General features: G+C 46.6%; 1 protein-coding gene across 1 annotated transcript in view; it reads right to left on the reverse strand.

Moving 5' to 3' along the window:
* The window catches only part of CD36 (CD36 molecule), a 100,115-nt gene that overhangs the window by 68,155 nt on the left and 5,654 nt on the right, over nucleotides 1-26,306 (reverse strand). Inside the window, 1 exon segment of the mRNA XM_015424134.1 lies at nucleotides 16,850-17,105. Coding sequence (XP_015279620.1) covers nucleotides 16,850-16,969 — 120 coding nt within the window. The 5' untranslated portion in view covers nucleotides 16,970-17,105.

Genomic DNA, 26,306 nt, shown 5'->3' on the forward strand with positions numbered 1-26,306 from the left:
TTCCCCATCCCTGCCTTTCCCCGGCCATCTTTCGGCCAGCCGAAAATCTGCCAAATGATTTGGCGGCCTTCTTTCAGCTGGCCGAAAAAGGGCTGAAACACCTATTTTCAGCCACTAATTCAGTTCGGCCGAACCGAATGCACATCCCTAGAGAACACCTGAAAATAAATTCAAGTCTTCTAGCCACCAATGCAGAGACCTGATTACTGCCCTTGGTATTAAAAACCAGTGCCCTGGAGGATGCTTGTTAGGGTCATACCTCCTAACAAACTAGAGCTGTAGGATTCACATATGTAACCTAGCTAGTGGTACCACTACAGTGATAGAGGCCATCAACCCCAACAAATACTGGACGGACTTCACTGGTTGCCAGTGTTTTCTAACACATGTTCAGACCATAGCATTAATACTCCTGGCTCTATCAGCTGGCTAAAGGGCCTCACCTATGATGGAATCAAGGAAAGCACCAATGGCTTGTGCCCATTGAGAGGGTTCAAGTCTGGATTTTTCCCAATTGACCATCAACCCTAGGTTAGTACAAGTAGAAACGATAAGGTGAATATGATCACTTAAAAGATTGCAAGTATGAGTCATAATCAACCAGTCATCTAGGAAAGGGAATATAGAGCAATCTTGTGTACAATATGCTACCACAAAAGCCATACACTTGGTAAAAACCCTGGGTGCTGTGGCCAGTCCGAATGGAAGGGAGGTATACTGGAACATCTGTGAACCTTGTCTGAAATGTAAGAACTTCCTGTGTGATTGGTGGATAGAAATATGAAAATAAGCATCTTTTAAGCCCAGCACTGTGAACCACATGCCTGGGTTAAGAAACTCAAGAACAGATGAAAAGGAGACCATTCTGAAGTTTGAAACTTTAACAAACTTATTTACTTTTCTCAGATCCAAAATGGGCCTGTGCCCACCATCCTTCTTATCCACTAAAAGGAACCTTGAGTGGAATTCCCAGGACTGGAACCCTTCAGGGATCTGCCCAACTGCACCCTTATCGAGGAGCTCACCTAGCTTGGCTTTAAGCTCCAGGTAGGGGTTGTCAATTGCCATAGAAGCTAAGGAACAAGGGGGCTGGGAAATAAACTCTAATTTGTAACCCTTTTTAACTATCGCTAACACGCAACTGTCAGAAATAACTCAGAACTATACCACTATAAACTGGGCTATCGTATCTCTAAAACTGGTATTCTCAGTAATTGGGGCGGTTAGTCAGAGCTTTGCTGCTTGTTGGCTCTGGTCCCTCTGTGGGTTCTGCTGAGGGATTCTCAGCTGAAGTGTGCCCTTTCATTTCTGGAAAAGTGAAGGCTGGAACTGGCACTGAGGATTTGAATATGGTAGTTGGTGCTGTTATCTCTGGCTCCTGTAGAAAGGAGTCAAAAAACTGTTGCCTCTGTGAGAATCGCTGCCTCTGGATCAGAGCCGAGATGAAAACATTCAGAGAACGGGCTGCCGGCCTGTCTTTCTTCATGGTAGTCAGGAATTCAAGTGGATTGAGAGAAGAGTAAAGATCCCTCAAAGTCAAGATCCACTACTTTACTGCGAGTCTCTATATAGATAGCAGTATTGTGCAGCCATGAGTGCCTGGATCTTACTGAAAAATCTGCTGAGTGTTTGCCAGCATTAATTTCCTGCTTTGACACTTTAATTACCTCAGACAGGATGAGCCTTGCCAATGATTTGGATTCCACAGGGAATTTGTTGAGATATTGGGATAGACTCTCCCAAAGAAAAAGCTGATAGCCCCCCATAATAGCTTGGTACTCTGCAATGCGAAAATTAAGAGTTGATGAGGAATAAAATTTTCTTTCTATTGTGCCTAATCAATAGCACTCTCTATCTGCTTGTGAGGAATGTTGCCCCGATTGCTGGCATGCCTGCGTATCTTCTATGATGAGGGAGTATGGAGGAGGATGTGTAGAGAGGAATTCACAAGAGTCTTACTTCACTCTGTAAAGATTTTCAGTCTGCGAGGCATAGCTTGGATGGAAGATGGCTTTTGCCAAATCGGAACTGTAAGGTCCAACAAGCCTTCCAGGATGGGACATGCCACTATGCCTTGTGAATCGGCATACAGTCTGCTCAAAATTCTGTCCTTTGGACAGTTATCTGAGATAGCAGCGTCAATGTCAAGGGCCTTAGCAATCCTTAACATCTGCTCTTCATAAAGATGGAGGTCTTTGCTAGGAGAAATAGGGGTGGGATCTCCCACTGTATCATCAGGTGATGGGTCCAAGGTGCTCTTGGAACTGCAGTGAGAAAATGCTGAAGCCTCTTTCTCCGGTTCGCAGAATGGTAACTGACAGACTATAGCCTTCTGCCCTGGGATCACATCCTAATATTTGGGGTTGATGTTCCTCCCATCTGTTCAAATAAGATGAAGATAGGCTGCCACAAAAGGGGAAGTCTCAGTATCCCACAGAGATACTGAGTGGCTCCTCCTCTGCATCTAAGAAGAAACCTGTAAAGAACGCTAAGTGAGAAGAAGGTGTGCAATGGGAAACCAAGGTGACCTCTTGGTCTGGAACTACCCTCTTGGGTTGAGAGAAACATGCAGACTTAGGTGCTGATTACATCTTCTCCTTATATTTTTATTTTTTATTTTTATTTTTGCAGTGGGTTTGAATTACAGACCACCCTCCCCAATATAGGGCGCAGGGCAGTGAACAACATTATTACAAAAGCATTTACAGACCAAAATAAAAACAATAAACAATTCTGTGACTAATACAGATGGCACTTAAAGGATCGATTTTGTTGTTACCCTGCAGGGGAGGAGGGGAGAGAAGGAAGCAAAGCACGATGGGAACCGTTCCTATCCTCAACCATAGGCCTGGCAGAACACCTCTGTTCTGCACATAGGGCATTTTTTGAATAGCGATTTGGATGCCATTAGAGGGACCACAAGTACGATGATTGGTGGAAAGAAAAACACCTTGGTAACAATGGGTGTGAGCTGCAGTGGCTCAAGTGGTTAAGACGCTGAACTGCAGGCTGTGGAAGGTCAGTAGTTCAGCGGTTCAAGACCCGGGTGCCGCAAGACAGGGTGAGCTCCTGTCTCTAGTTTCAGTTCCTGCCAACCTAGCAGTGCGAAAGCAAGAAATTGCAAGTAGATAAATAGGGACCACTTCGGTGGGAAGGTAACAGTGTTCCGTGCGCCTTGGTGTTTAGTCATGCCGGCCACATGACCACAGAAACGTCTTCGGACAGCGCTGGCTCTTCGGCTTTGAAACGGAGATGAGCACCGCAACCCTAGAGTCGGATTCGACTGGCTTTCGAGCAAGGGAACCTTTACCTTTACCTTTTTAACAATGGGTGACCATTCTTCAAAGGTAGTAGACTCTCAAAGTCCAAACATGACTTAGTGACAAAGAAAAACTAATCTCTATCCAAATGACGAAAACCAACTGAGCATTGCTAGAAGCATCCTATCCATCTGGCAGTGAAAAAAGAACCGAGGGAAAGGGGGTGCCTGCCATCGGAGCATGTGACACATTGGTGGGAACTCCCATGCATATGCCAGCTCTGGGAGGAGTGGGACACCCCAATTTTGGAGGTTTTAGCTAGAAAATAAAAACGTCTGCAGCTGGCCTGCACAAGCACAGACTCACTATGGGGTTGCACAGGAAGACAGAAGATGAACTTTTTTCTACCTCCCAAAGTTTTCCAGCATTCTTTGTCATTGCCTCTCAGTGCTGCCAGAACCTACTCAGCATATATCACAACTCCTAAAGAACATGAATCACTGCAGCTCAGTGTGTACATGCACACCGAGGAGTTGAGAGAAAGGGAAGAAAGGAAAAATTCCTTGAGGGCAGGGAGAACACACTATGATATAAATAGCCAGTTTAACATGAAACATAGCAAGCAATCTGATTTTAAAACCTGAGACCTTTGTCACAGGGGTTGATCAAAGCGAGTGCTTTGCATGTGGCTATCTGTGCAAAAGCGAACAACTTGCAAAAGCAGAACTTGCTTTCTTGAAACTAAGGCCCTGACTCAACATTATCTGCAGCCATGTGAATATTACACAATCCCCAGGAGGTCAGGAATACTGGATAGAAAACAAAAAGCCAAGGCTGTACTGTGGAAAGGCCAATGTGCTTTGCATAAAGTCAGAAAGAAAGAAGGAGGAAGTATTAGTAGCTCACAAGTTCCTGAAGGTATTTCCAGCAGCTAGCTTTTTTTTTTTTTTTTTGCTTTTTGTCATAAAAGAAAGCAAACCCAGGGCTTTCCTTTGGCAAGGAGGAGAGAGTAAAAGGCTCCCTCACAGGGAAATGCAAATGCTTGGAAGAGACAGTCCCTGGAACTAGCCAATATTACACAATGGTCCCAAGTGCCAGCTGTCTAGCAACAATTGTGTAAAGTCTGGCAAAATAGCTATTGCAATGTCATCCAATGCTAACTTGACCCAGTAATTCTTTGAATGGAAGGTCTGCTAGTTTTATGGGGGGGAAACCAGACAGATGAACCAGGGTGCGCAATCAGAAGGCAAGGAACCAGCCTCTTAAGTCACTTTGAAAGTGGTTCCATGTACAGTAGGCCAAAAAGCAAGCATACCAAGGGCCAGGGAGAAAGCTTGGCAGGTAGAAGAGGGAGTTAACAACACTGTCATGGGGAAACAGAGCCAGCCAAAAGGTACACATGTTGACACTTGCCATCAATGTTCCCTCTAAGCTATAGAGTCTTGTGAGCAAAAATTCTACTTTGTGAGCTACTGGCATTGCGAGCGATTTGGCTACTGCATAAATTAGTTTGCTCTGGAGCCATCTTTCCTGAGCTAAGACAGAAATGTGTGAGCTGGAGGCTAAAAAACTGTGAGCTAGTTCACACTAACTCAGCTTAGAGGGAACACTGCTTGCCATTTATACCACAGCCCTAAAAAGCCATCAGGAGGACTTCGAATGCTTCTCGGCATCATGGACAAACAGAAAATTCAGCACTTCCTCATCCTGCTTACAGTGTAACCTAGCCCCTCTCATTTTCATCGAGGTAAGACACAGCTTTCTTTCCTTGGGAGGAAAAAAAGATCTCAGACATCCAGAAAGCCAGCCTGCTATGGAGAAAGCTTATTCTCTAGTTTGCTCATTTTCTATCAGGGGAAGACTTTGAGCATAAGATCCCCCCCCCCCTCTCAATAAAAAGCTGAAAGCATTGTGTCACAGGAGCCCCACCTGCAGTCTGACATGATAAGCCCAGACACCACTCTTCCGGGAACTGCCAAGCCTGAGGCTAGGACTGCCAGACCTTGAGGCCCTTGGGCTGGCAATCCCTGGGATAGGTTTGCCAACTCCAGGCGGTGACTGGAGCTCTCTTGGGATTACAACAGGCAACCAAGATCATGGAGAAAATTGCCACTTTTGGAAGGTGGACTCTATGGAATTATACCCCATTGAAATCCCTCCCCTCCCCAAACCCTGCCTTCCTCAGGCTCTACCCCCCAAATCTCTCAGTATTTCCCAACCCAGAGGTGGCAACCCTAACCCAGGAACCTTGGGGGAGGGGCAAAGACTTCTGTGACATCACATCCTGTTTCAGAACTCTCTAGGAGTTTCAAAATGTCTATGATGTCACTCTCAGCTCTAAAAGAAAAATGTCCAAGTATTGATTGACACGGTTCCCCTCACTGCTTCACTGAGTGAGGATAGGGGGAACAAGCATTGCTGAGAGGTCCCCCACCAGAAATGGGCAAGTTGAAGCCCTGTCTGAGGCCTTTTGCTTCCTTTGAAGGCAAAGGAGCTGGGCCAAATTGCAAGGACCTTCTGTAAGCTGTCTGGAGCACAGAAAAAGACTTTTAGAAAGAATACTAGAGCTGCTGCAAAGTATAAATGCTCAAACAAATAGGTGAGAGTTGTCATAAACCTGCCTATCAGGTCATGAAACCAGTTCAAACAGTATGGAAGGGTGGCTGTGGAGACTGGCAAGAGGGTGGGCCTTTTTAATGTATCTGTCAATGATGGACCACATTTTTGAAACAGTGTCCCTGAACTGCAAATTTTATCAATACATTGTCTCCCTTAATATATAAAAATAAACAATATACATTTAAAATTACATAGTAATATCTTACAAAATTGTTCTTTCAATTACAGTGATTATCATGCATTAATTTCTCTCTTTTAGTCATTCTACAGATTTAGTTTTATAGTAAAATACCTCAGTTAGTGGCATTTAATGGATCCTTCTCCAGTTGATTGTATGTATTATTTGTCAGCTAACTGATATTAAACCAGTACCTTTTGAGACTTCTGGGGAATATCCCAAGATAGCCATTATGACATGCAGGGGTCATTTCGTAGAAAAAGAGCTAGGGAAACTCATTAGCATAACTCATTAGCATATGCCACACCCCCTGACATCAGGGGCCCAGCGGTGGACCTGCAAGGCCGGTGGAAGTGCGAGGAAGCCCCGCCAAGGCCCTCCCTGGCCCCAGGTAGGCAAGGGTGGGGAGAGGCGGGGAGGAAGCAACTTACCCTCCCTCTTCTCCTGCCTCCTCCTGGCTGAATGAGGGCTGGAAGCGGGGCGGCCAGAAGCAGGGGGCGGGGCTTCATCGTGTGCCCCGCCCCCTGCACCTCACCCGGGGGAACTACGTTCCCCCGCGTTCCCCCCTGAAGTGACCTCTGATGACATGACAGGTATGTTCCCGTTGGCAGTAAAGATCACATAAAACTTGGATATGGTTGTGCAACAACTGTCCTTTTTGGATCCCACAACCAGTGCATTGATTTCTCATCTGAACCTGGTCCCCTGGCTTAAGGACCAAACTACTTGTTAGAAATGTACATGCCACAGGGAATTGCGCCCATATTGCAGCTGTGAATTCCTAGTGGGATCTCCTTTTAAAAACATTTCTAGGGCCCAATTCAGATCAGGGCAATGCTATGGGGAGAGAAGGGGCTCCTGCCTTTCCCCCACACCCATTTCCTGAACTGAAACAGTGCTGGGGGGCATTACTTACCCCATCAGGAGGCTGCATGTGAATGTGCACACAGAACCCCCCCATGGGACAAAAAGTGCCCCCCACCTGGCACCAGAAAATGGCAGAGGGAGAGGAAGGGCTCCTCCCTCTCCCCACAAATTGGGACTCAGTGACATTTTTAAATGGAAGTTCCAGTGGGAACTCAAGGCTGCAATATGGCTGCAAGTTCCCATGACAGGTGGCGGACACATGTACGTTGGAATGTGGAGTTTGGCCCTATGTTCTGGAAGATCACAGGCTCTCTAGTATTTTCCTCTTAGCTTCTGAGTTGCTCCTTCGGAGACTTTCATTGTTATACTTTGTAACTCATGAATTAGGAGGAAACTAAGTTAAATACAAACTCAGTTAAATAGTTTATAAATTCTTCCACCATACCCATCTGTGATAGATCAATGTCCATCTTGTTACCTTGGAGACCAAGGTGTGGCATCAATAGGGAACAGCAATGCCTTGCACTACCAAGTTTATAGCATGAACCTCCAAGCATGACACACCACCCAACATATTAGGCCACTTTTTTTGCTGCTGAGAGAAGGGCTGAATTCACCCAAAATGAAAGGAAGAGTTGGATTTCACAATGTTTTACTCTGTCTGCACAGATTCCCACACTGTGGCCATACTCTTCCCTACACCTCAAAGCGATCTCTCGCTGGGGCCAAGTAAGTAGGCGTAGACACTGGCATCCCCACAGATGTTTCCCATCCTGTTGTTGTTGTTGAACCACAATGCTGGAGGAATTCTCTGGTATGCCACCAAAATAAGTGGTCACCCAACACCCATAGTTTGCTGTGTTGAATGTTTTCAGAGTTGCTAACATTAAGAAGAGAAGAGAAGAAGAGATTGGATTTATACCCCGCCCTTCACTTGGAGTCTCAGAGCGGCTTACAAACTCCTCTCCCTTCCCCTCCCCACAACAGACACCCTGTGAAGTGGGTGGGGCTGAAAGAACTCTGACACAAACTGCTCTTTTTCAAGGACAGCTGTGCCAGAGCTTGTGACTGACCCAAGGTCACATCAGCAGGTGCAAGTGGAGGAGTGGGGAATTAAACCTGGTTCTCCCAGATTAGAGTCCGCGCACTTAACCACTACACCAAACTGGCTCTCCAGGGTTTAGCTTCTTCCCTCAGAAGGGTGAACCTCTGAGCAGGTGGATGCACTATGCCTCAGGAGCACACAGTGTTCATGAATGTGTGTTTCCTTAAGATACCATGCAGTGTGCAGCTTGCTGTTCACATTCTTTAGCTGCCAAGGTATGTCATGAATTCTTGAGTGACTACTACAGGCTACTGTTTTTTCTTTTCAAAACAGCTGCTGATTAAATCAATACAGCAGGGAGAACAGCTTCTTCACCAACATGTAAAAGTCTAGGGAAGCTCAAGTAGCAAGGTTGCCAGGTCTCCCACTATGGCAGAGGACCTCCTGGCAAACCCCGCTGTTGCCTGCTGGCACTTGAAAGGCTGACGGGAGAAATCTATGGGTAAATGAAGGGGGGGACACAGATGTCTGATGCCACTTCTTGTGAAAATGAGGCACCCCACATCATGATGTAACTTGCAGGTTTTGTGAGAAGTAATTCTGGTCGCCTCCCCCCCCCCCAAAAAAAGTGTTCACAGGGCTTCTAGACTGTGGCCTGGCAGCCCTATCAATTAGCGATCTTTGGCACAGTAGGTTCAGCTTCAGTCGTATATAGCAGTGTCCTACCAAATTTATTCAGTGCATGGACCAGCCACTTTTTGTAGCTTGGAGGAGGCCTGGCCCCTCTATACATATAGAGAGCGATGGATTTCTCAAATCAAACTGAAAATGGTTCCAAGAGAGCCAGAGTGATGTACTGGATCGAGCATTGGACTAGGATCCGGGAAACCCAGGTTCAGATCCCCACTCTGACATGGAAGCTTCCTGAGTCGCTTTGGGCTGGTCATACACGCACTTAGCCTCACAGGGCTGTTACAAGAATGAAAATGGAGGAGGGGGGAGTGTTGTAAGCCACACTGGGCCCCTATGAGGGGGGAAAGCTGGATCATCAATGAAGTTGAAAAGATGGAACACAAATGAAGTTAATAAATCCTTAGATTATTTCTTATATACTCATTCTCGCAATCTGGACCCTGCTCTGAACCTAGGGCTGCCAAATGCCCCCGGGGGGCGGAATTCCCCCCGGTTTCGAGCCCCGATTCCTGCTCCCACGGAATCGGGGCCCGGGGGAAATGCCACCCCGGCGTCCGTGTCACCCGGAAGTGACGTCGGAGGCTGGGGGTGGAGCCACGCCATTTGAGGGGAAAACTCTTTGTTTTCCCCTCAAATGGCGTGGCTCCGCCCCCAGCGTGTGACATCACTTCCGGGTGATGCGGACGCGGCGCGCGCGCACACAAAGAGGACGCCGGCCAGGAGCCCCCCGCTCCCGGCCAATTTCGATTTGGCAACCCTATCTGAACCTCAGAGCATTCTCTCATTGGTGGGAGCAAAGTTAGTAGGCTTAGCTTCCACCATCAAGAGGGCTTTGCTGGCCCTGCCTGACCCAACCACCCTTGCACTCAAATGTTGTGAAATATGAGAAATGCTTTTCTGCCTGACTTACAGAAATAGCCTTTTCCCTAGAAAAATGATTCCTCTTTTCCTTGGGACATCATTGTGGGTGTATGATCATGTGAGGCCATGCAAAAGAAAGCTGAGCATGAGAGAATGCCTTGGATGCGCTCCAGGTTTAGAGTGCTACTGTAAAACCATTCAGGAGCACAAATAATTAGTGATTATTGCTTAAGCATCTAAGTAGAATGGAGGATACTGCTGCACACAGATAGGGTGCTGGTCACCAACTTCTTGCTCTTCTGCTGTGGTACACTTGCTCAGTAAAAACCCATCTTTTATCACTGGTATCCAAAGAACAAATAAGAATCCTGCCAAATGGGTCAGGATTCTATATCTTGGGAAAGATGAAGCTCTTTTTAATGTTTTAAACAAAGTAATTCTTAATTATATCTTATTAGATGAGACTACCGCCTTGCCATTTTAGGAAATCAGAGGTGATAAAAGCATTTCACAGATGAAAATAGGAACATGCTTGTAACGTTCCATTTCTCAGACATGGTGTGGGGTTGCCAACTCCAGGTTGGGAAAGTTCTGGAGATTGGGGGGTGCATCCTGGGGATGGTGGGGCTTGGGGAGAAGAAGGACCTCAGTGGGGTATAATGCCATAGCGGCCACCCTCCAAAGCAGCCATTTCCCCCAGGGGAACTGATCTCTGTCACCTGCAGACCAGGTCTAATTCCAGGAGATCTCCAGGCTCCACACAGAGGTTAGCAACCCTAAGCGCAACTTCTAGAGCTGGTGGTGCATTATAAAGCTTTCTAAGGCTAAGGATCAAAATGAATTACCTACAAAAACATGGGACATGTAGTTCCTTAGGTGGAGTTCTCTATGCAAAAACTGCCCATCAAGCAGAGCACCAATGCATCAAAGATGGCATTAAATGGAACTCAGGCTGTGTGAGATCCAAATCCAACCTCATATGAAAAAACAGATCACAATTTCCCCAGCTCTGTCCTTCCTCAAGGTGATTGATTGTGTCTTCGGTCTTAGCATTGCTGTACTGTTGTTACTTTACTGTTAGTTAGAAGCAGGCTTGAAATGGTGGTTCCAAAGGTCACTTAATTTTGCTGTTTCTGGAATGTCATATCCTCATTGCAAGCCAGAGACTGGGCTATCCATCATAGAGACACCGCACATTTCTTGGTGAACACATCCAAAACACAGGGGAGCCAATCACCCAACCCATTCAACTCCCAAATGACTTGAGGAGCTGCCCAAATTTCTCGCTGAGTCCCCTGTATTTGGAGGAACCCAGAGAAAAGATTGGAGGTGGGGATCAAAAGACAGCCTCTTGTCTGTTCTCCACCCACCAAGGTTATGTCTCTATTCCAAGAGGGCTGGAACACAGTGTTGAGGAACAGACTAATTTATGGTTTTATATCTGCTACACAAGCAACACATGGACTGTGCACACATTTGTATACCATGAGCCAAAGGAAGCTGTTTGCATCACCTATTGTGAAAGCGTTCACATAGGGAACACTGGCCTGCATTTTATGTTAATGTAGCTTGCACACATTCAGCTCAAAGCATTGTGGGAAAGAGAAGCACATGTTAGCCATTGTGAGCAGAGAACAACAACCAAGAAGGAGAAATTCCCCCAATACTGAAAAGACAAGATGTCACGAAGGACACGGACTTGATCTGCATCTGTATTGCAAGTTTCCTGTTTATGCCTGGGAAAGGCAGGATTCCCATATATGCCTCGAAGAGCGTTACGCTCAAAAGATCAACATCTCCTAGTGGTCCCTGGCCTGAAGGACACCCGTCTTGCCTCAACCAAGGCCAGGGCTTTCTCTGTCCTGGCCCCAGCCTGGTGGAACATGCTCCCTATTCAGACCAGGGCCTTGCGGGGTCTCCTTCAATTCCGCAGGGCCTGGAAGATGGAGCTGTTCCGCCAGGCCTTTGGTTGAGGTAGCGGGTGCCCATCTACGGCCTCCCTGAGGTTGTTGTCACCTGTCTGTCACCCGTCTACTGACCACCAACAACTGGCCTTTAACTCATTGTACCATCGGGCCAGAACTTTATAGCCAACTGACGCTGTTCCAAGCAGTACCCATTGTTTTAATTGTTATAATGTTTTATGTTTTAAACTGAAATTGTATTTATTCTAATGATGTTATGTTAGCAGATGGACATAAAATGTGTTCTATTTGTATTGTGCTGATGCTGGAATGTATGCAATGTATCTGCATTTGTGTATGGGTTCTGGAATGTTGTGTGATTTGCTTGTATGACTTGTGTGCACCTGGAGGCTGCTATGATATATGCTTGGCTTGTCTGCATCTGCAAGCTGCTGTGCCATGTGCTGCCTGCACCAACATGCTAATGAGGACACACACACACCTACCCATCCTGCCTTGGGAACAAGAAGGCATTCTCCATTATGCTCAGCCAAAGGACTCTGTGAAACAACAACTATTCCACCAGCAAGGAGTTTCTGGATAACACGTAACCCTGTATCTGGTTTTGCATCAAAAGAGACTTGTTTCCTGTTGATTGCCTGGACCAAGCCAGAGCATCTCCACTACAAAAGGTTTCTATGGTGATACAACTTTGACACCTTGACCAAATGGTTCCATTGAAGTATAGGCTTAGATTTGAATATTGACCCCCTTCCCTCTAGATAGGTATGTCACATCCAATACCCAATAGGTATAAGGACATGGGGCGGACCAAGGACAGGAGGTTGGCATTAGGCCAACCCCTCACCCAGGTGATATAAGGCTAAGAACACCCTTTGTCTGGTGCTAGCTGCCTTTTTACCCCACCTTTCTGTAACTTAAGTTGTGCCAGCTAGTAAACAAGCTAGCTAGCCATCATCCACCCACCCCCTTTAGGAACTAAAGCTCTTCTAGAGGTAATTCTCGAGTGCTCTCTTGGACGGCCGCCAAGAAGCCCACACGTGTTTGGCTGGTCCACCCGTGTGCAGGAGGATCCCTCTGGCTAGATCTTTGTGTTCCCTCTTTCTTCATTGGGAAAGATCAACTCCATCTTCTGGAATCAGATAAGTATATTCGGCATCCTTTTGTGTGTTACCACCCAGTCTGTTGAACCTTTTATTATTTTCAATACCAATTGCTTTCCATTTCTATTGTATCTAAAGGATCTTGTACGTTTGTGTGTATGAAACAGTTTTGGTATGCTTGCGAACTTCTATATTACTTAGTAAAGACAACATTTATTCTTTAAACATCCAGGTGTGTTGTCTCTTTATGGGGAACAAAGCACTGTCTGGCTGACCCATTCTCTGTATACAAATCGGTGCCCAAGAACCCATTTTAAGCCCCTGTCGTAGATAAGACAGATTTGGGCAACAGATAATCTTCATCAGAAGATTTCCGGTAACAGTTACCTGCCCTGAGCCCACCCGTGGGATGGGCGCGATATAAATGCAAATAATAAATAAAATAAAAATAAATCAAATAAATATTTATTCATTTACTTATTCATTCGATTTATACCCCGCCCTCCCTACCAAGGCTATCTCTAAATAGGTGTGTCATCTAATACCAGTATTAGTGTATTAGAGAATCACTCCTGTGTTCCTGAGCCCAAGTTGTCCCATCTCAGATGGAAAGAAAAGAATAATTCTTCTTTCCCCACCCAAATCTTGCAACTTCAGCTACAGCCCAATCTGACAATTTGTTGGGGGGGGGGGGGGAATAAGGGAAGGTGAAATCAGTTGTGCTTCTGATTTCCCTCCCCCCATTTCCCTCATCTCATCAAGAATTTCCAGGCTGGGAGATCAGAAGAACTCAATGTCCAACTGCAATCAGTGAGAGTTGGCTCCTGAGTCCCCTCTCCCAAAAAAGTTTGGCAATGTAAAGCCCACTGGTTTCCAAGGACCCTTGTCTGCCATTACTGAAGATTAGGCTTGCCAAGTCCCTCCCGGGGGGCGGGGAAAACCCCACCCCAGAGACCCATTCCCCGCCACTGGTGGATCGGGACCCGGGGGGAACCCCACCCTGACGTGCACGTCACCCGGAAGTGACACGACCACGCCGGGCATGCTGGGGGCGGGGCCACGGTCATCCGAGGGAAAACTCTATGGTTCTCCCTCGGATGGTCGTGGCCCCATCCCCAGCGTGCCCGGCATGGTCGCGTCACTTCCGAGTCCCCGGCTGCGGCGAAGATTGCACTTGGCAACCCTACTGAAGATTGTCCACAAGAAACACCATGGCTTCATCATGTTTTGAAGACCACTGCTCTCAGACTACATTTCATATCTCGATGATGACAAAGACCATGTGCATCTGCCATTGTTTCTTGGAGAGCCTAAAATCCTAGCCTCCAACCTGACTTTAGCTCTTTGAACATTCATAACATAAAAAATGAAGGCCTTCCATCTTGGGAAATCAAGGATGCTTTACAGCCACAGCAGAATCAATGGCCTCCACACCACCCAGTTAGACAATCTGTAACCAAACAAATTAGCTCAGCATTTAACTGGGTTTGTACATATTCAAGTCAAGGTTGCAACTGCCTATTTACACAGCACCTTTGAGCTGACCACATTGTTGCCAATCTCCAGGTGAGAGCTCTCCAGATGGCAGAGATCAGTTCCCCTGGAGAAAATGGTGGACTCTGTGTCATTATACCCTGCTGAGGTGCCCCCCCCCATGACAGGCAGTGTGACGTGGCAGTTAGCGCTTCAGAGCAGGGTCTGCCAGACCCAGGTTCTTCCTGTGGAAGCTGATTGAGTAATTTCAGACCACTCACAGACGTTCGGCCTAATCTACCTCACAGGGCTGTTGTCCAGATCGAAGGGGGAGAGGAGAATGGTGTGAGCTGTTTTGGTCCCCACTGCAGAGAAAGACTGTACTTTTCCTAGGTAGAGGCTACAGGAAGGGGGGAGGAGATGGAAAGCTGAAGTCAGAGGGGCAGATAACGGTACGTTGATGGTTGGCTGGGAAGGAGATAGGGTTGCCACCTCCACATTGGGAAATTCCTGGAGATTTGTGGTGTGGGGCTTGGAAAGGGTGGGGTTTGAGGAGGGACCTCAGACTGGTACAATGGACTCCACCCTCCAAACCAGCCATTTCCTCATGGGGAACCATTTTTGCCAATCTCCAGGTGAGGACTGGAGATCACTCAGAATTATAACTGCTCTTCAGATGGCAGAGATCAGTTCCCCTGGAGAAAGTCATTATACCCTGCTGAGGTCACCATAGCAAATTGACACTGCATGCCCAAGGCTGGGGCATCCACCCAGAGCATGGTTATATATAAACAGACAGATCAATATAGACCTTAGGGTTTCAAGCAAACCACTTTCAAATATCTACTATGCAAGCCAAAAATTAGCAACACACACTGAACAAACATCTTTACCAAGAACAGATGGGAGGGGAGGGGAAACAAACTAGAAAGTTCCCCATTACAATCAAACTGCTACTAGTCTATCAGCCTTCCAATCAAACCGCTACTAGTCTATACAGAGTAATACTTCACTAAGCCAACAAGGTATTTCAAAAGATCTGGTGTAGATTAAGGATTTCACGACATTCAGTTTCATTGTCTCCCCCATGCAGACAGCAAAATGAATGTATGGAGGACAGAAGACATCTGCATATCTGGAGGAACTCCATGTAGAAAAATCTCACTTCCATCTTTAACCCTTAACTTGGGGCACCCTCCTCACAAAAAAGTGATTCATGTGGTCTACACAGCTATCTAAGATGTATCACACACCATCAAGTGGCTAAGGGGACTAGAATGGCAGCTTGGCTTTGGAGTCATTTGGAGTTTCATGAGCACTATAGCGAGTTCAGGCTGTGCTGAAGGGCTTTGCTGCACAAGACAATGTGTTTGGCCAAGAGTCAGACACCAGGTTAAACACCCAATACTCAGCCAAGGACTCTATACTTGATCTGACAGCCACACACCTTAGCATCTGTCAACTTGGTATGCCAATCCAAAATGTTGTCATAAGTCCCACAAAATGACTTTGCAAGACCTCAGATGTCATTCTGGGCTACTGTATCAACCTGGCCAGATGTCAGGTTATCTTTGCAATGTGCACCAAGAGAAGGAAGAAGATGGCAATAACAACGAACAGGAGGCAAAAGGAGACACTCCCCCCTTCCAGTGATTCCTTACCAGTCACCTACCATAGAAATACTAAGCACTATATTGTTAGCAGCTATATGTTGACATTTAAACTTTCAGTCAACTGAAAGTAACTTCTCTACAACCTTGCTCTTCCATATAATTTACAAAAGTTTTTACTCATTTATATGTGTTACCGTAAGACTCAACTAAGATGTCACACAAAACCATATTTAGTTCCAACTAAAGGTTAGTGTAATTGGCTGAAAGGTGGCCACTCCACTAGTGGATCCATCAAAACCAAGATCTGAAGGGTTCTGGTTTTTTTTTTTAATTAACCAACTAGCATTGTCTGATGATGTACAACTACAGACATCCTGACTTAATACTGGCTTGTTCCCAGGCTACAGGGAGAAGATAATGAAACCAGTCTTTCTCAAAGCAAACCAGGATTTGAGCAATTGTCTATGACCCAAATCCTAATTTTACAAACAAACCATCATTAAAATAAACAAGAGTTTCTCATTATGTTTGAATCAAATCCGAAAGTCCAAGATTAGATTAAAAATTGCTTACTAAAATGTTTATACCTACCGTACCTTTCCTTTGTGGCTCAAGGCGGTTTACAATTCCAGAAATTAAACACATACAAAGTACAGTAGAACCCTATTGCTCCCCTAACAAAACACCTGTACCTTAAACCCTTCATGAATATAATTACTTTTTAGCATCACCTAAAAAATTCTAAAGATGGTGCCCCCCCCAGCCCCCAGAAAGCACATTCCACATATTGGGGTCTACTATAGAGATGCAACATGATTTACTAGTCACCAAATGGGTCACCTTAAACAGGGGAGGAACTAGCAGGTGACAACCAGAAGATTGTTGTTGGTGTGTGGGGTGTGCTATTCCTTTATTTTATCCCCCCCCCCCAAGTTTTCTTCTAGGGATTAGAAGCAGTTAAGATGGAATATCCCACTGAGAACCCTGCTAAAATGTGACCTCAAAACTGCTCAAGCTGTTCAAATTAATAAGTAAAGGGTAGGACATGTGAAACTGTTGAATAGGAGAATTAAAAAAAATGTACTGTTTTTAAAGAGAGAGGCATTATCCTCATCATTTATACATCATCATTCACATAAACATAAAAAGGTCTGATGTGTTTGTTGGTTACGCTGGTTACAAAAAAAGGGAATTCATTTTTTTTAAAAATACCTTTTTTATGGTCTTCTCAATGAAAAGGTTTCCAACTGGTATCAGGGCACCTCCAAGCATAGCCAGAACGGCACCAATGACTGCAGCAGCCAGCAGACCACAGTTCTGGTCACAGCCCATTCTCTTCCTTGAAGGCAGGCCAAGGTCAAAGGTGAAGCCTCTTCTGCTCTCAGGGATTTTCTCTGAGCTTTCTTGTTCTGATGCACAGACACCAGCAGAGCGGGCCGGAGATTCTCAAACTGGAGACCTAAGCACACTTTCCAAAGAGATCAAAGTACAAGATACAGTATGAGCAATAGCACGGGCAAGAGCTTAAATGGCACACAAACTTTCCATTATCTTTGGTAGCAATTAGATTATCTCAAACAAACTGTCCATGGACTTTTTTTTAGCATGAAACAAGACAAGTGTCATGACAGGTAAAATACTTACAGGTACTGTCATGCAGAGCATATCCAGAAATCAAAATACGGAAAACTAATCCAAACAATGTTAGCCTCAGGGCTAAGTTCACACATACATGAATGCTAAATGTTTGGATTGGCTGACTGCTGAATGAGGGAGCACCTCTGAAAATCATGGTGCAGGTTCTGCTGCGGCTGTTTGAGCCATAATGGCTAATTCACATGTGCAAGCCATTTGTCTGGTGCTACTGTCGTCTATCCACTGATGGCTGTACCACATGGGACCTGGCTCATAGAAGGTTTGAATCTCCACCATTGGCCAGTTCGAAGAACCTAAGTCTCCAGAGCCCAGCTTCTTCAAGATAAAATGCTATGGGCCAGGGTAGAATTCTAGGTGAAGCCACCCCTGACTCCCATCCCACCAATCTGCCAGCATTCAGACAATGGCAATGTGTTACCAAAGTAAAAACAAGACATAGAAAAATATACCACACCAATAATTTTGTAGCCTGTCCAGTGCCGTGCATCTGTCTTTTGACTGGCATAAAAATAAACTGAAATTTAATTGCCTGAATATTTAAATGGTTTTCTATTAAAAGTAAAAAGTGAAATATTGAGAAATGAACACAAAAGGGAAAATGAGCCTGGGGTAACAACTAGATAGGCTGGGCCTTCCCTGAATTCTGCCTCTGGGTATAATGCATGGCAGGTAGACTTTGTGATTCTCCTATTTGCCTCATAGCTGTGATAGTACCCAAACACATTACTGTATGTATCATTTAAAAGCATCCCATTAGCCTTCACCCTTTGAAAATTGTGCAGCCAACAGGTCTTGAAGATCAAAGTCGTGGATTTTCCTGCAAGAATCCATCTGCAGTAAAAACCCTACTTTGGCCCCTGCCACACGGCAGGGAAAACACGAGGCAAAGCGCGGCTAGAGAGAGCCGCATCAAAAAAGATACGCGCGGGTGGGATCCCACGGATCCCGTGCACCGCGCGCTGTTGCTCCCCGGCACGATCACATGCCAGGGAGGAAGTGTCAGAGGCAAGGGGGAGGCTGCCGAACTGCGCATGCTCAAGCATGCGCAGTTTTGGCCAGAGGCCGGGATGTGCCGCTGCAAGGACGCGCGGCCGATCCCACGGCTGGTTTTTGAGCCGCTCCACTTTGTATGAACCACCCAGGTAGGTGGGTTCTTTTTAGAGCGGGTTTTTGCGTGGAAGAGACAGATCGGGGACGGACAGGCAACGATTCCCAGATGTTGCCGTGGGATCGTGCCCCTTTGATCTGCCCCCATTCTGTCTCGCTCCCGGACCAAAACCCCTCGTATGAACGGGGCCTGTGACACACACTTGAACTGATCTCAGAAATTGTCCTCAGGCTCTGGAAGAGAAGTATTTCACTGTGTGTGTGTATGCACGTGCACGCACAAACCCAGTTTTAATCCTGCATTTCAAAATATAAATAATTGCTAGACACATACAAATCAGGGTCTGTACAGCAGTCAGGTTCAGGCTATGACTGAGCAAGGCTGTTAGAAACATTATGAGGAGTCATTTGAGGCAAACTTTGCTTTTTGTCACAGCCACAGATTCATTGCCATCCTTTTTTTTAATTTACATGAATCCATGCAATAAGCAGTGGAAAAATCCAGCCTGTGACTAAACGACATTAAAAAAAAACTCTGGGCAAGGATTTTTATGTATATATTTAAATACTCAAAATAAATAAATAAAAGAGCTGAGTAATCTTGCAGAATTGAAGAGAGTCAAACTACTATATTTTGCTGAAGAATGACTGTCCCGATGGCCAGCAGAGCCTCATTTCTTACAAGCTTTTTCAGGTGAAATGTCATCCAGAAAGGTCAGGCATTCTTGCAATTAATAGTTTATTTCCCTTCATTCTCATGTGACTCTTAAACATGCCAACAGGAAGGGACATTAAATATGTGCTTCCTCAAAGAGGCCTTCAGAGAGACCCTCAGTTCAGCTTAGAAAGGTTCTATAAATGTTACTATCAGAAAGTAGAAAGATCTGGGCAATATAAGACCCACCTTGTTTTAGTGAGTGTGTGTATGGGGGCAACAGCAAGACCCTAGCTGTTTAATGAACTAGTGTGGTATAACAATTAGGATGTAACTTTCCTTTCTTTTTCAGAGCTCCTATGTTTAGATGATCTTGAGCAATGACTAAAAGAATAATATATCTATCTATCTATATCTATATATCTATATCTATATAAAAGAAAGTCCCCTCACTGTAAAATCAATGCTCAGGCCAAACCTTTGGACCTAGAAGAAGAAGAAGAGATTGGATTTATACCCCGCCCTTCACTACCCAAAGGTGTCTCAGAGCGGCTTACAAACTCCTTTCCCTTCCCCTCCCCACAACAAACACCCTGTGAGGTAGATGGGGCTGAGAGAGCTCTGACAGAAACTGCTCTTTTTCAAGAACAGCTCTTATCAGAACTATGGCTTGCCCAAGGTCATCCAGCCAGGTGCAAGTGGAGAAGTGGGGAATCAAACCCGGTTCTCCCAGATCAGAGTCCGTGCACTTAACCACTACACCAAATTGGCTCTCACACCAAACATGAAATTCGGGGAGAACACTCCTACCATGACATAGATGCTCATGAAAGAAGGATTTTTAGAAATTCGACCCCTAAAGGGTTCAAAAGGGGTAAAAGCACCCATTGCTTCCTATCTGGTTGCCAGGCTGCTGCCTCCTTGCACCCCCACTCTCTGATTAGTCAGCTGCAGAGCTCAGTGTTCTGAAGTTTAAAAAAAACAGTCACAGGAGACTGTATAGAGCTAATGACAGTTGAGGAAATCAGGAATGGCCAACTATCTGAGGTGCAGTAATGCTGCTGGCTCAGCCTCCCTGATGGCTTCAAACATGCCCCCCCCCTCTTACACCTGACAGGCCACTGTCTGTCAGGCGCAGCAGCAGGTGCAGGGTACTTAAAGCCATCAGGGAACTCACCCCAGCAGTAACGCCTTAGCGATCCTGACAGCCCAGTCTCCACAATGGCTTGCAATACGCCTCCCCCTCCTACTCTGGACAGGCAGCTGACTGTCAGGTGTAGGAGGAAGAAGAGAAGAGATTGGATTTATATCCCATCCTTCACTTGGTGTCTCAGAGCAGCTTACAAACTCCTTTCCCTTCCCCTCCTCACAACAGACACTCTATGAGGTAGGTGGGGCAGATAGAGCTCTTTCAAGAACTACCCTTTCAAGGACAGTTCTGACAGAACTATGGCTTGCCCAAGGTCATCCAGCAGTGGCAAGTGGAGGAGTGGTGAATCAAACTCGGTTCTCCCAGATTAGAGTCCGTGTACTTAACCACTACACCAAACCAGAGAGGAGGTGGGATGCTTACAGCCACTGGGGAGGCTTCCTCAGCAGGATTCCCTTAGCACTGCTGCTGGACCAGCCTCCCTGATGCCTTAAACACACTCCCCCCTCCACCAGACAGGCAGGTGTCTGTCAGGTGTAGGAGCAGCGCCAAAATACTTTAATCCATCAAGGACGCCACCAGAGCAGAAAAACCTTAGCAATGCTGCTGGGCCAGCCTCCCCAATGGCTTTAGACACACTCCCACCCACCCCTCATCCACCTGACAGGCGGTTGTCTGTCAGGTACAGGAGCAGGGGCAGAGCATTGAAAACCATTAGGGAGGCTGCCCAAGCAGCATTGCTTTAGAAATCTTGCTGGCCTAGCCTCCCCGATGCCTTCAAACATGCTACCTCTCCTGCACCTGACCAACCGGGGCCAGCCCGAGGTGAGGTTGCACCCTAGACAAGGCTGCAGGCGCCAACCTCCCGGTGGGGCCTGGAGATCGCCTCACTGGGAACCCAGCGGGAGGCCCTGGATGGGGGCGCCGAAGTTTGCCTCCCCCCCACCATAATCCAGCGCCAATCCCCGAGGCTCCCCTCCGCATCCCTCCGCATCCTTCCCGCCTGCCCGGACCCTCTCCAGCGACCCATGGCCGGCGGGGAAAGGCTCCAGCAGAGTGGGCGCATGAAGAGGGGAGCCCGCGCCCGGGCCGCACTTGCCGCTGCCTGCCGGGGAAGCCAAGGCCACCAGAGCTGCTGCAGGTGCTGCCAGGCAGGAGGTAAGTGTGCCCTGCTGCCAGCGCCTCAGCCAGCCAGCCAGCCCTCCACCCTGGGACCGCACAGCCCTTTCCCCCCTCGCCCATCTACCTCCTCCCGCCGTGGGCACTCGGGTGGCAGCAGCAGCAGCAGCTAAGGAGTGCTGCCAAGAGGTCCCGGAGCCACGTGGTCCTGGGGCGCGCCGAGGCGGAGGGCTGGCTGGTGGCTCAGCCATCGGCAGAAAGAAAGAGCCGTGGCCTCAAGTTTGCGCTTTCTTTCTGCCAGCCAGTGCGCAAACTACCCAGTGCGCAAACATGAGGCTGCAACACTTTTTTTCTGCTGGCACCTGAGCCAGCCAGCCAGCCCTCCGCCTCGGCGCACCCCGGGACCACGCAGCCCTTTACCCCCTCTTGGCAGCACTCCTTAGCCCCCATCCAGGGTCTCCCGCTCTAGGCGAGTGCCTAGTTGGCCTAGCGGGAGAGACGGTCCTGTGACCAACAACGGACTGTCAAGGGTTGGACTGGGCATGGAGTCCTTAAAGCTGTTGGGGACGCTTGCTCAGCAGGATTTCCTTAGCGCTGCTTCTGGCCCAGCCTCCTAGATGCCTTTAAATACAATCTCCCCCTTACATCAGACAGGCAGGTGTTTGTCAGGTGTAGGAGCAGGGCCAAGGTACTTTAATCCATCACAGAGACCACCCCAGCAGGATCACCTTAGCAACGCTGCTGGCCCAGCCTCCCTAATGAGTTTAGCCACACTCCCACCCACTATGGAAATATACTTCACATTTGTAGAAAGGTGGTTTCCTGTATTAGGTTATTTAACTTCTCACAATATAAGCTCTAGAAAATTGGTTCACATGAACTTGTTTAATATCTGATTGCTCGGATGTGTTTTTGAATATGTAGTTATGTCCCAGTTCTTAAATGTAACATAAGTGAGAAATATTTTGTTTTTAAAAAAGTATTCCCTGCACCCCCCAAAAAAATTCAATGCCCAGGCCAAGCCCCTGCACCAAGAAACCCAAAATAAGGGGAGTACATTCCTACCATGACATCAACCCCCACCACAAAGATATTTCTGAGAAAAACAACCCCCAAAAGGGTAAAAAGGGGCAAAAATGTGTTCCCCAATTGTTTTCCATGTGCTTGGTAGGCTGCTGCCTCCTTGCCCCCCCCCCCATTGGTCATCTCGTGTAGCTCTGTTGTGTAGTAGGTTTGACGCATGAAGAACTGGATACTGTGTGATTATCAGTTCATATTTTACTGCTACATAACAGAACAACCACAAACGGCCGCCACGGCAAACTATATACAGTCCCTGATGCACACCTACAAGTTAGGGTTGCCAGCCTCCAGGTGGGGCCTGGGGATCTCCCGCTTTTACAACTGATCCCCAGCCGACAGAGATCAGCTCCCCTGGAGAAAATTGATGCTTTGAAGGGTGGACTCTATGGCATTGTATTATGTTGAGGCCTCTCTCCTCCCCAAACCACACCCTCTCCTGGCTCCACCCCCAAAGTCTCCAGGTATTTTCCAACCCAGACTTGGCAACCCTACTACAAGTCCCATTGGAGGGTTTGAACTTCCCGCCACAGTTCCTATAGGTGCTAACTGGGAGGCTTAGGGTCCTAGTCCCTATTGTTCCTAGGAGCCAAGCTCTGGTTGCAAACTGCTTTCTATAATGTGAAAAGAGCTCCAGGTTTGCAGAAAAATCTGAAATCTTAAAAAAAAAACCCACTGAAAACATTTGTGGTAAAAAAAAAACCCCAAATGATTATGCCTGTAGTTTTAACAAACAGAAGCCCTCAGTGGCTGTTGCTAGGCCACCAGACATATAGGCTTGGTTTCTCTCAGTAAAAGGCAGGGGGAGTGGGCTGGGCTTTTTTTTTTTTTTGCACTTTCAGGGAGGACTCACTGGGGTCAGGCCTGGTAACAGCTACTGGGTGACTTGATGCTACCTGACTTCCATGGCTCAGCTAGGTCTAGCTGCTTGCTACTGTTCAACAGCAGCCACCCTATGAAAGCCAATGTGGTGTAACAGTTAGAGTTTCAGAGTAGGACCTGGGAGACTCAGGTTCAAATCACCAGCCTGCCAGAAAAGCACACTAGATGATGTGGGGCCAGTCACATACTTTCACCCTGACCTACTTCAAAGGGTTGTTGTGAACAGAGGTCATTTCGGGGGGGAACGCGGGGGAATGCAGTTCCCCGGGTGAGGTGCAGAGGGGCGGGGCACATGATGAAGCCCTGCCCCCTGCTTCCGGCCGCCCCGCTTCCAGCCCTCATTCAGCCAGGAGGAGGCAGGAGAAGAGAGAGGGTAAGTTGCTTCCTCCCCGCCTCTCCCCACCCCTGCCTGCCTGGGGCCACGGAGGGCCTTGGTGGGGCTTCCTCGCACTCCCGCTGGCCTTGCAGGTCCACCGCCAGGCCCCTGATGTCAGGGGGTGTGGCATATGCTAATGAGTTATGCTAATGAGTTCCCCTAGCTCTTTTTCTACGAAATGACCCCTGGTTGTGAAGATCAAAAAGAGGAGAATGATTTAAGCTGCTTTGGTCCCCACTTAAGAGAAAGATAGAGTGTAAATAAATATAATAAATATAAATGAAGAGAGGAAACAGTTAAAAGATAGGTTGGTGAATGGCTGAGAAGAAGAAAATGAGGCAGGGAAAGGTGAGAGGATATGGGAATCACAGGTCTGAGGGAAGGAGGAAATAATGTAGGGAGGGGGATATAGGGAAAGTGATGTTCCCCTCCCAAGTACTTGTGGGCTCCCTGCCATGCAAGTGGGCCTGGCCTGGTGGCTGGCACCACACAATTGGGTCATAGTTTTCCCTAGGTAGAGGCTGCATGGGGGGACTCAAGATAGAGGGACAGATAAAGTTATGTTGGCTGTTTGGGGGGGAAGGAGAGAAGCTAGCAGAAGGGGAGAAGCTGTGGGGGCTTTCATGGGAGGGAAAGAGGAAATAGTGGGGAAGGGGAAAATGATATGCTGCCGACAAGTCTTTGCGGCTTCCTCTTGTTAAAGTAATCTAATCTGGACGTGATCAGAGGGAACGCCTTTAAATTGTGACCCAGACTACCTTATTGAGCTGTCAGCAGAAGCAAGCAGATCTGATCCACAGGTGAGGTCAACAGCAGTTCATGCCATTATCAAGTAAACAACGTCAACACAACCCCAAGTCCAAGTCCTCTTCAAGGGTCAATTCTTACAACAGGGAATAGCTAGCTATTAAAGGACAATCCTCTGCTTTTGCAACTATAAGAAAGTTCCTGCAATTAGTCGGGAGACTTCTGCCCGAGTTATACAACAACCTCTTACACAAGAATAGCCCAGTCTATCTGTTCAGATAGCAACAAGGTTATTGATAACAGTTGTCAAAGGTCACTAAGAGACCCTTTGTAATTGTAATTGTACTTTGAAAGCAGATTACCGTTAGGGAGAGGAGAGCATCAATTCAAAATATTGTGAGCTCCAGAAAGCACACTCCATTGAAGTTCTCAGCAAAAAGAAGTTCTGCAGAAGCTCTTACAGAAAATGTCACCTGATAACATTCAATATGGACATTACAGTCTATAGAAAATGAAACACACATTCTCTTATGGCAACCTCTACAGCCACCCTGTAATACAGGTCCATAATAGGGTAGTTGGGAGGCCTGGAGTGAGAGTGACCTGCTTTAAAGCCATCTCAGTAATTCATGAGAAACGAAACTCTAACCAGGGAGTTTCTCACACGTCACACCAGATCTCATTATATCTATAAAATGCATTTAATCCTAATAGTCTGTTTCTCTCATCCCCTTCCACCCTGTGAAATTTGGAGCATCCATGGTGCCTACTCCACTCATTATTTTGCCTCACAACAAGCTTGTGAACAGATGAATCTGCTTCATACTGAATTATATAATTAGTGTATCAAGGTCAGTATGGCTTATTCAGATTGGCTGCAGCTCTCCAGGTTCTTGGATGGAGGCCTTTTTATCAGAGGGGGGGTGGATATTAATCCTGAGCTGCAATATTAATCCTTCCACCTCTGCAATAATTTATCAAAATTCCTTCTTCTGCTCTAGTTGAGGTCTAAAAACCCTGATCTCCTGTTGCTGTTAGTCAAGCATTTACAAAGTACGGCCTTTTCATTGTGAATTCTAAAATGGCGCCAGAAACAAAAACATTTAGAAATATGCTGAATTTTGCTACTCAATTCTGCTACTCAAATTCCAGACAATCAGACAAGGCACCGTCTCTTACTTTGGCAGGGGCACAGAATGAGAGCTCTCCATTTACAGATGCCCTCCATAACAACAAATAAGCCAAGAATGGATTCAGATGCCCTAGGATGTTAAAGTACAGGTATCCTTGCCTTGAATCATGGGCAAGCATTTGAGTATTCATAGAAAATTACTCATCAGCTTTGAGAGGATTATTTTTGGAAATAGATTCATTTTTCACCACAAGTGAAACTAATTTCTCCCAATCACCTAATCCCCAAGGAAATCAAGTATCATTATGGCGGAAGCATACTAAGCAACTTAAGTAGCCAAAAGCATCTATTTCTTAAGGAGGATTAGACATATATGCATTCTCCTTGCAATGATATATTCTAGGACACTCACAATCCCAGAAGCCTCTCTGTTTCCCAGCCACTGGATATTTGGGGACAAAATTCAGCAAAAAAATTAGGACTGTCTTACCTCTACAGATAACAGAGGATTCATCTATGTCACCAGAGGGACCACATCCTCGTTTGTGACCGTCAGGGGGTAAATGGCTTTATGTACTCCACTTCTCCATTTATTACCAGGAAAAAAATGCTGACCATATATTGCTGTTCCATAGCTATTTTTACACTGCTTAAAAAACCCAACCCTATTACCAAGAGTTGCTTTGAGTATGTGTGTGTGGCAGGGGTCCAGTTTCTGATCCAACTAAGATAAGTGTTAGGGAAACAAAGGGAAGCTCCTTTGCA

Source organism: Gekko japonicus, unplaced genomic scaffold (genome assembly GCF_001447785.1).
Source record: "Gekko japonicus isolate JY-2015 unplaced genomic scaffold, Gekko_japonicus_V1.1 scaffold1260, whole genome shotgun sequence".
NCBI classification, from domain to species: Eukaryota; Metazoa; Chordata; class Lepidosauria; order Squamata; family Gekkonidae; genus Gekko; species Gekko japonicus.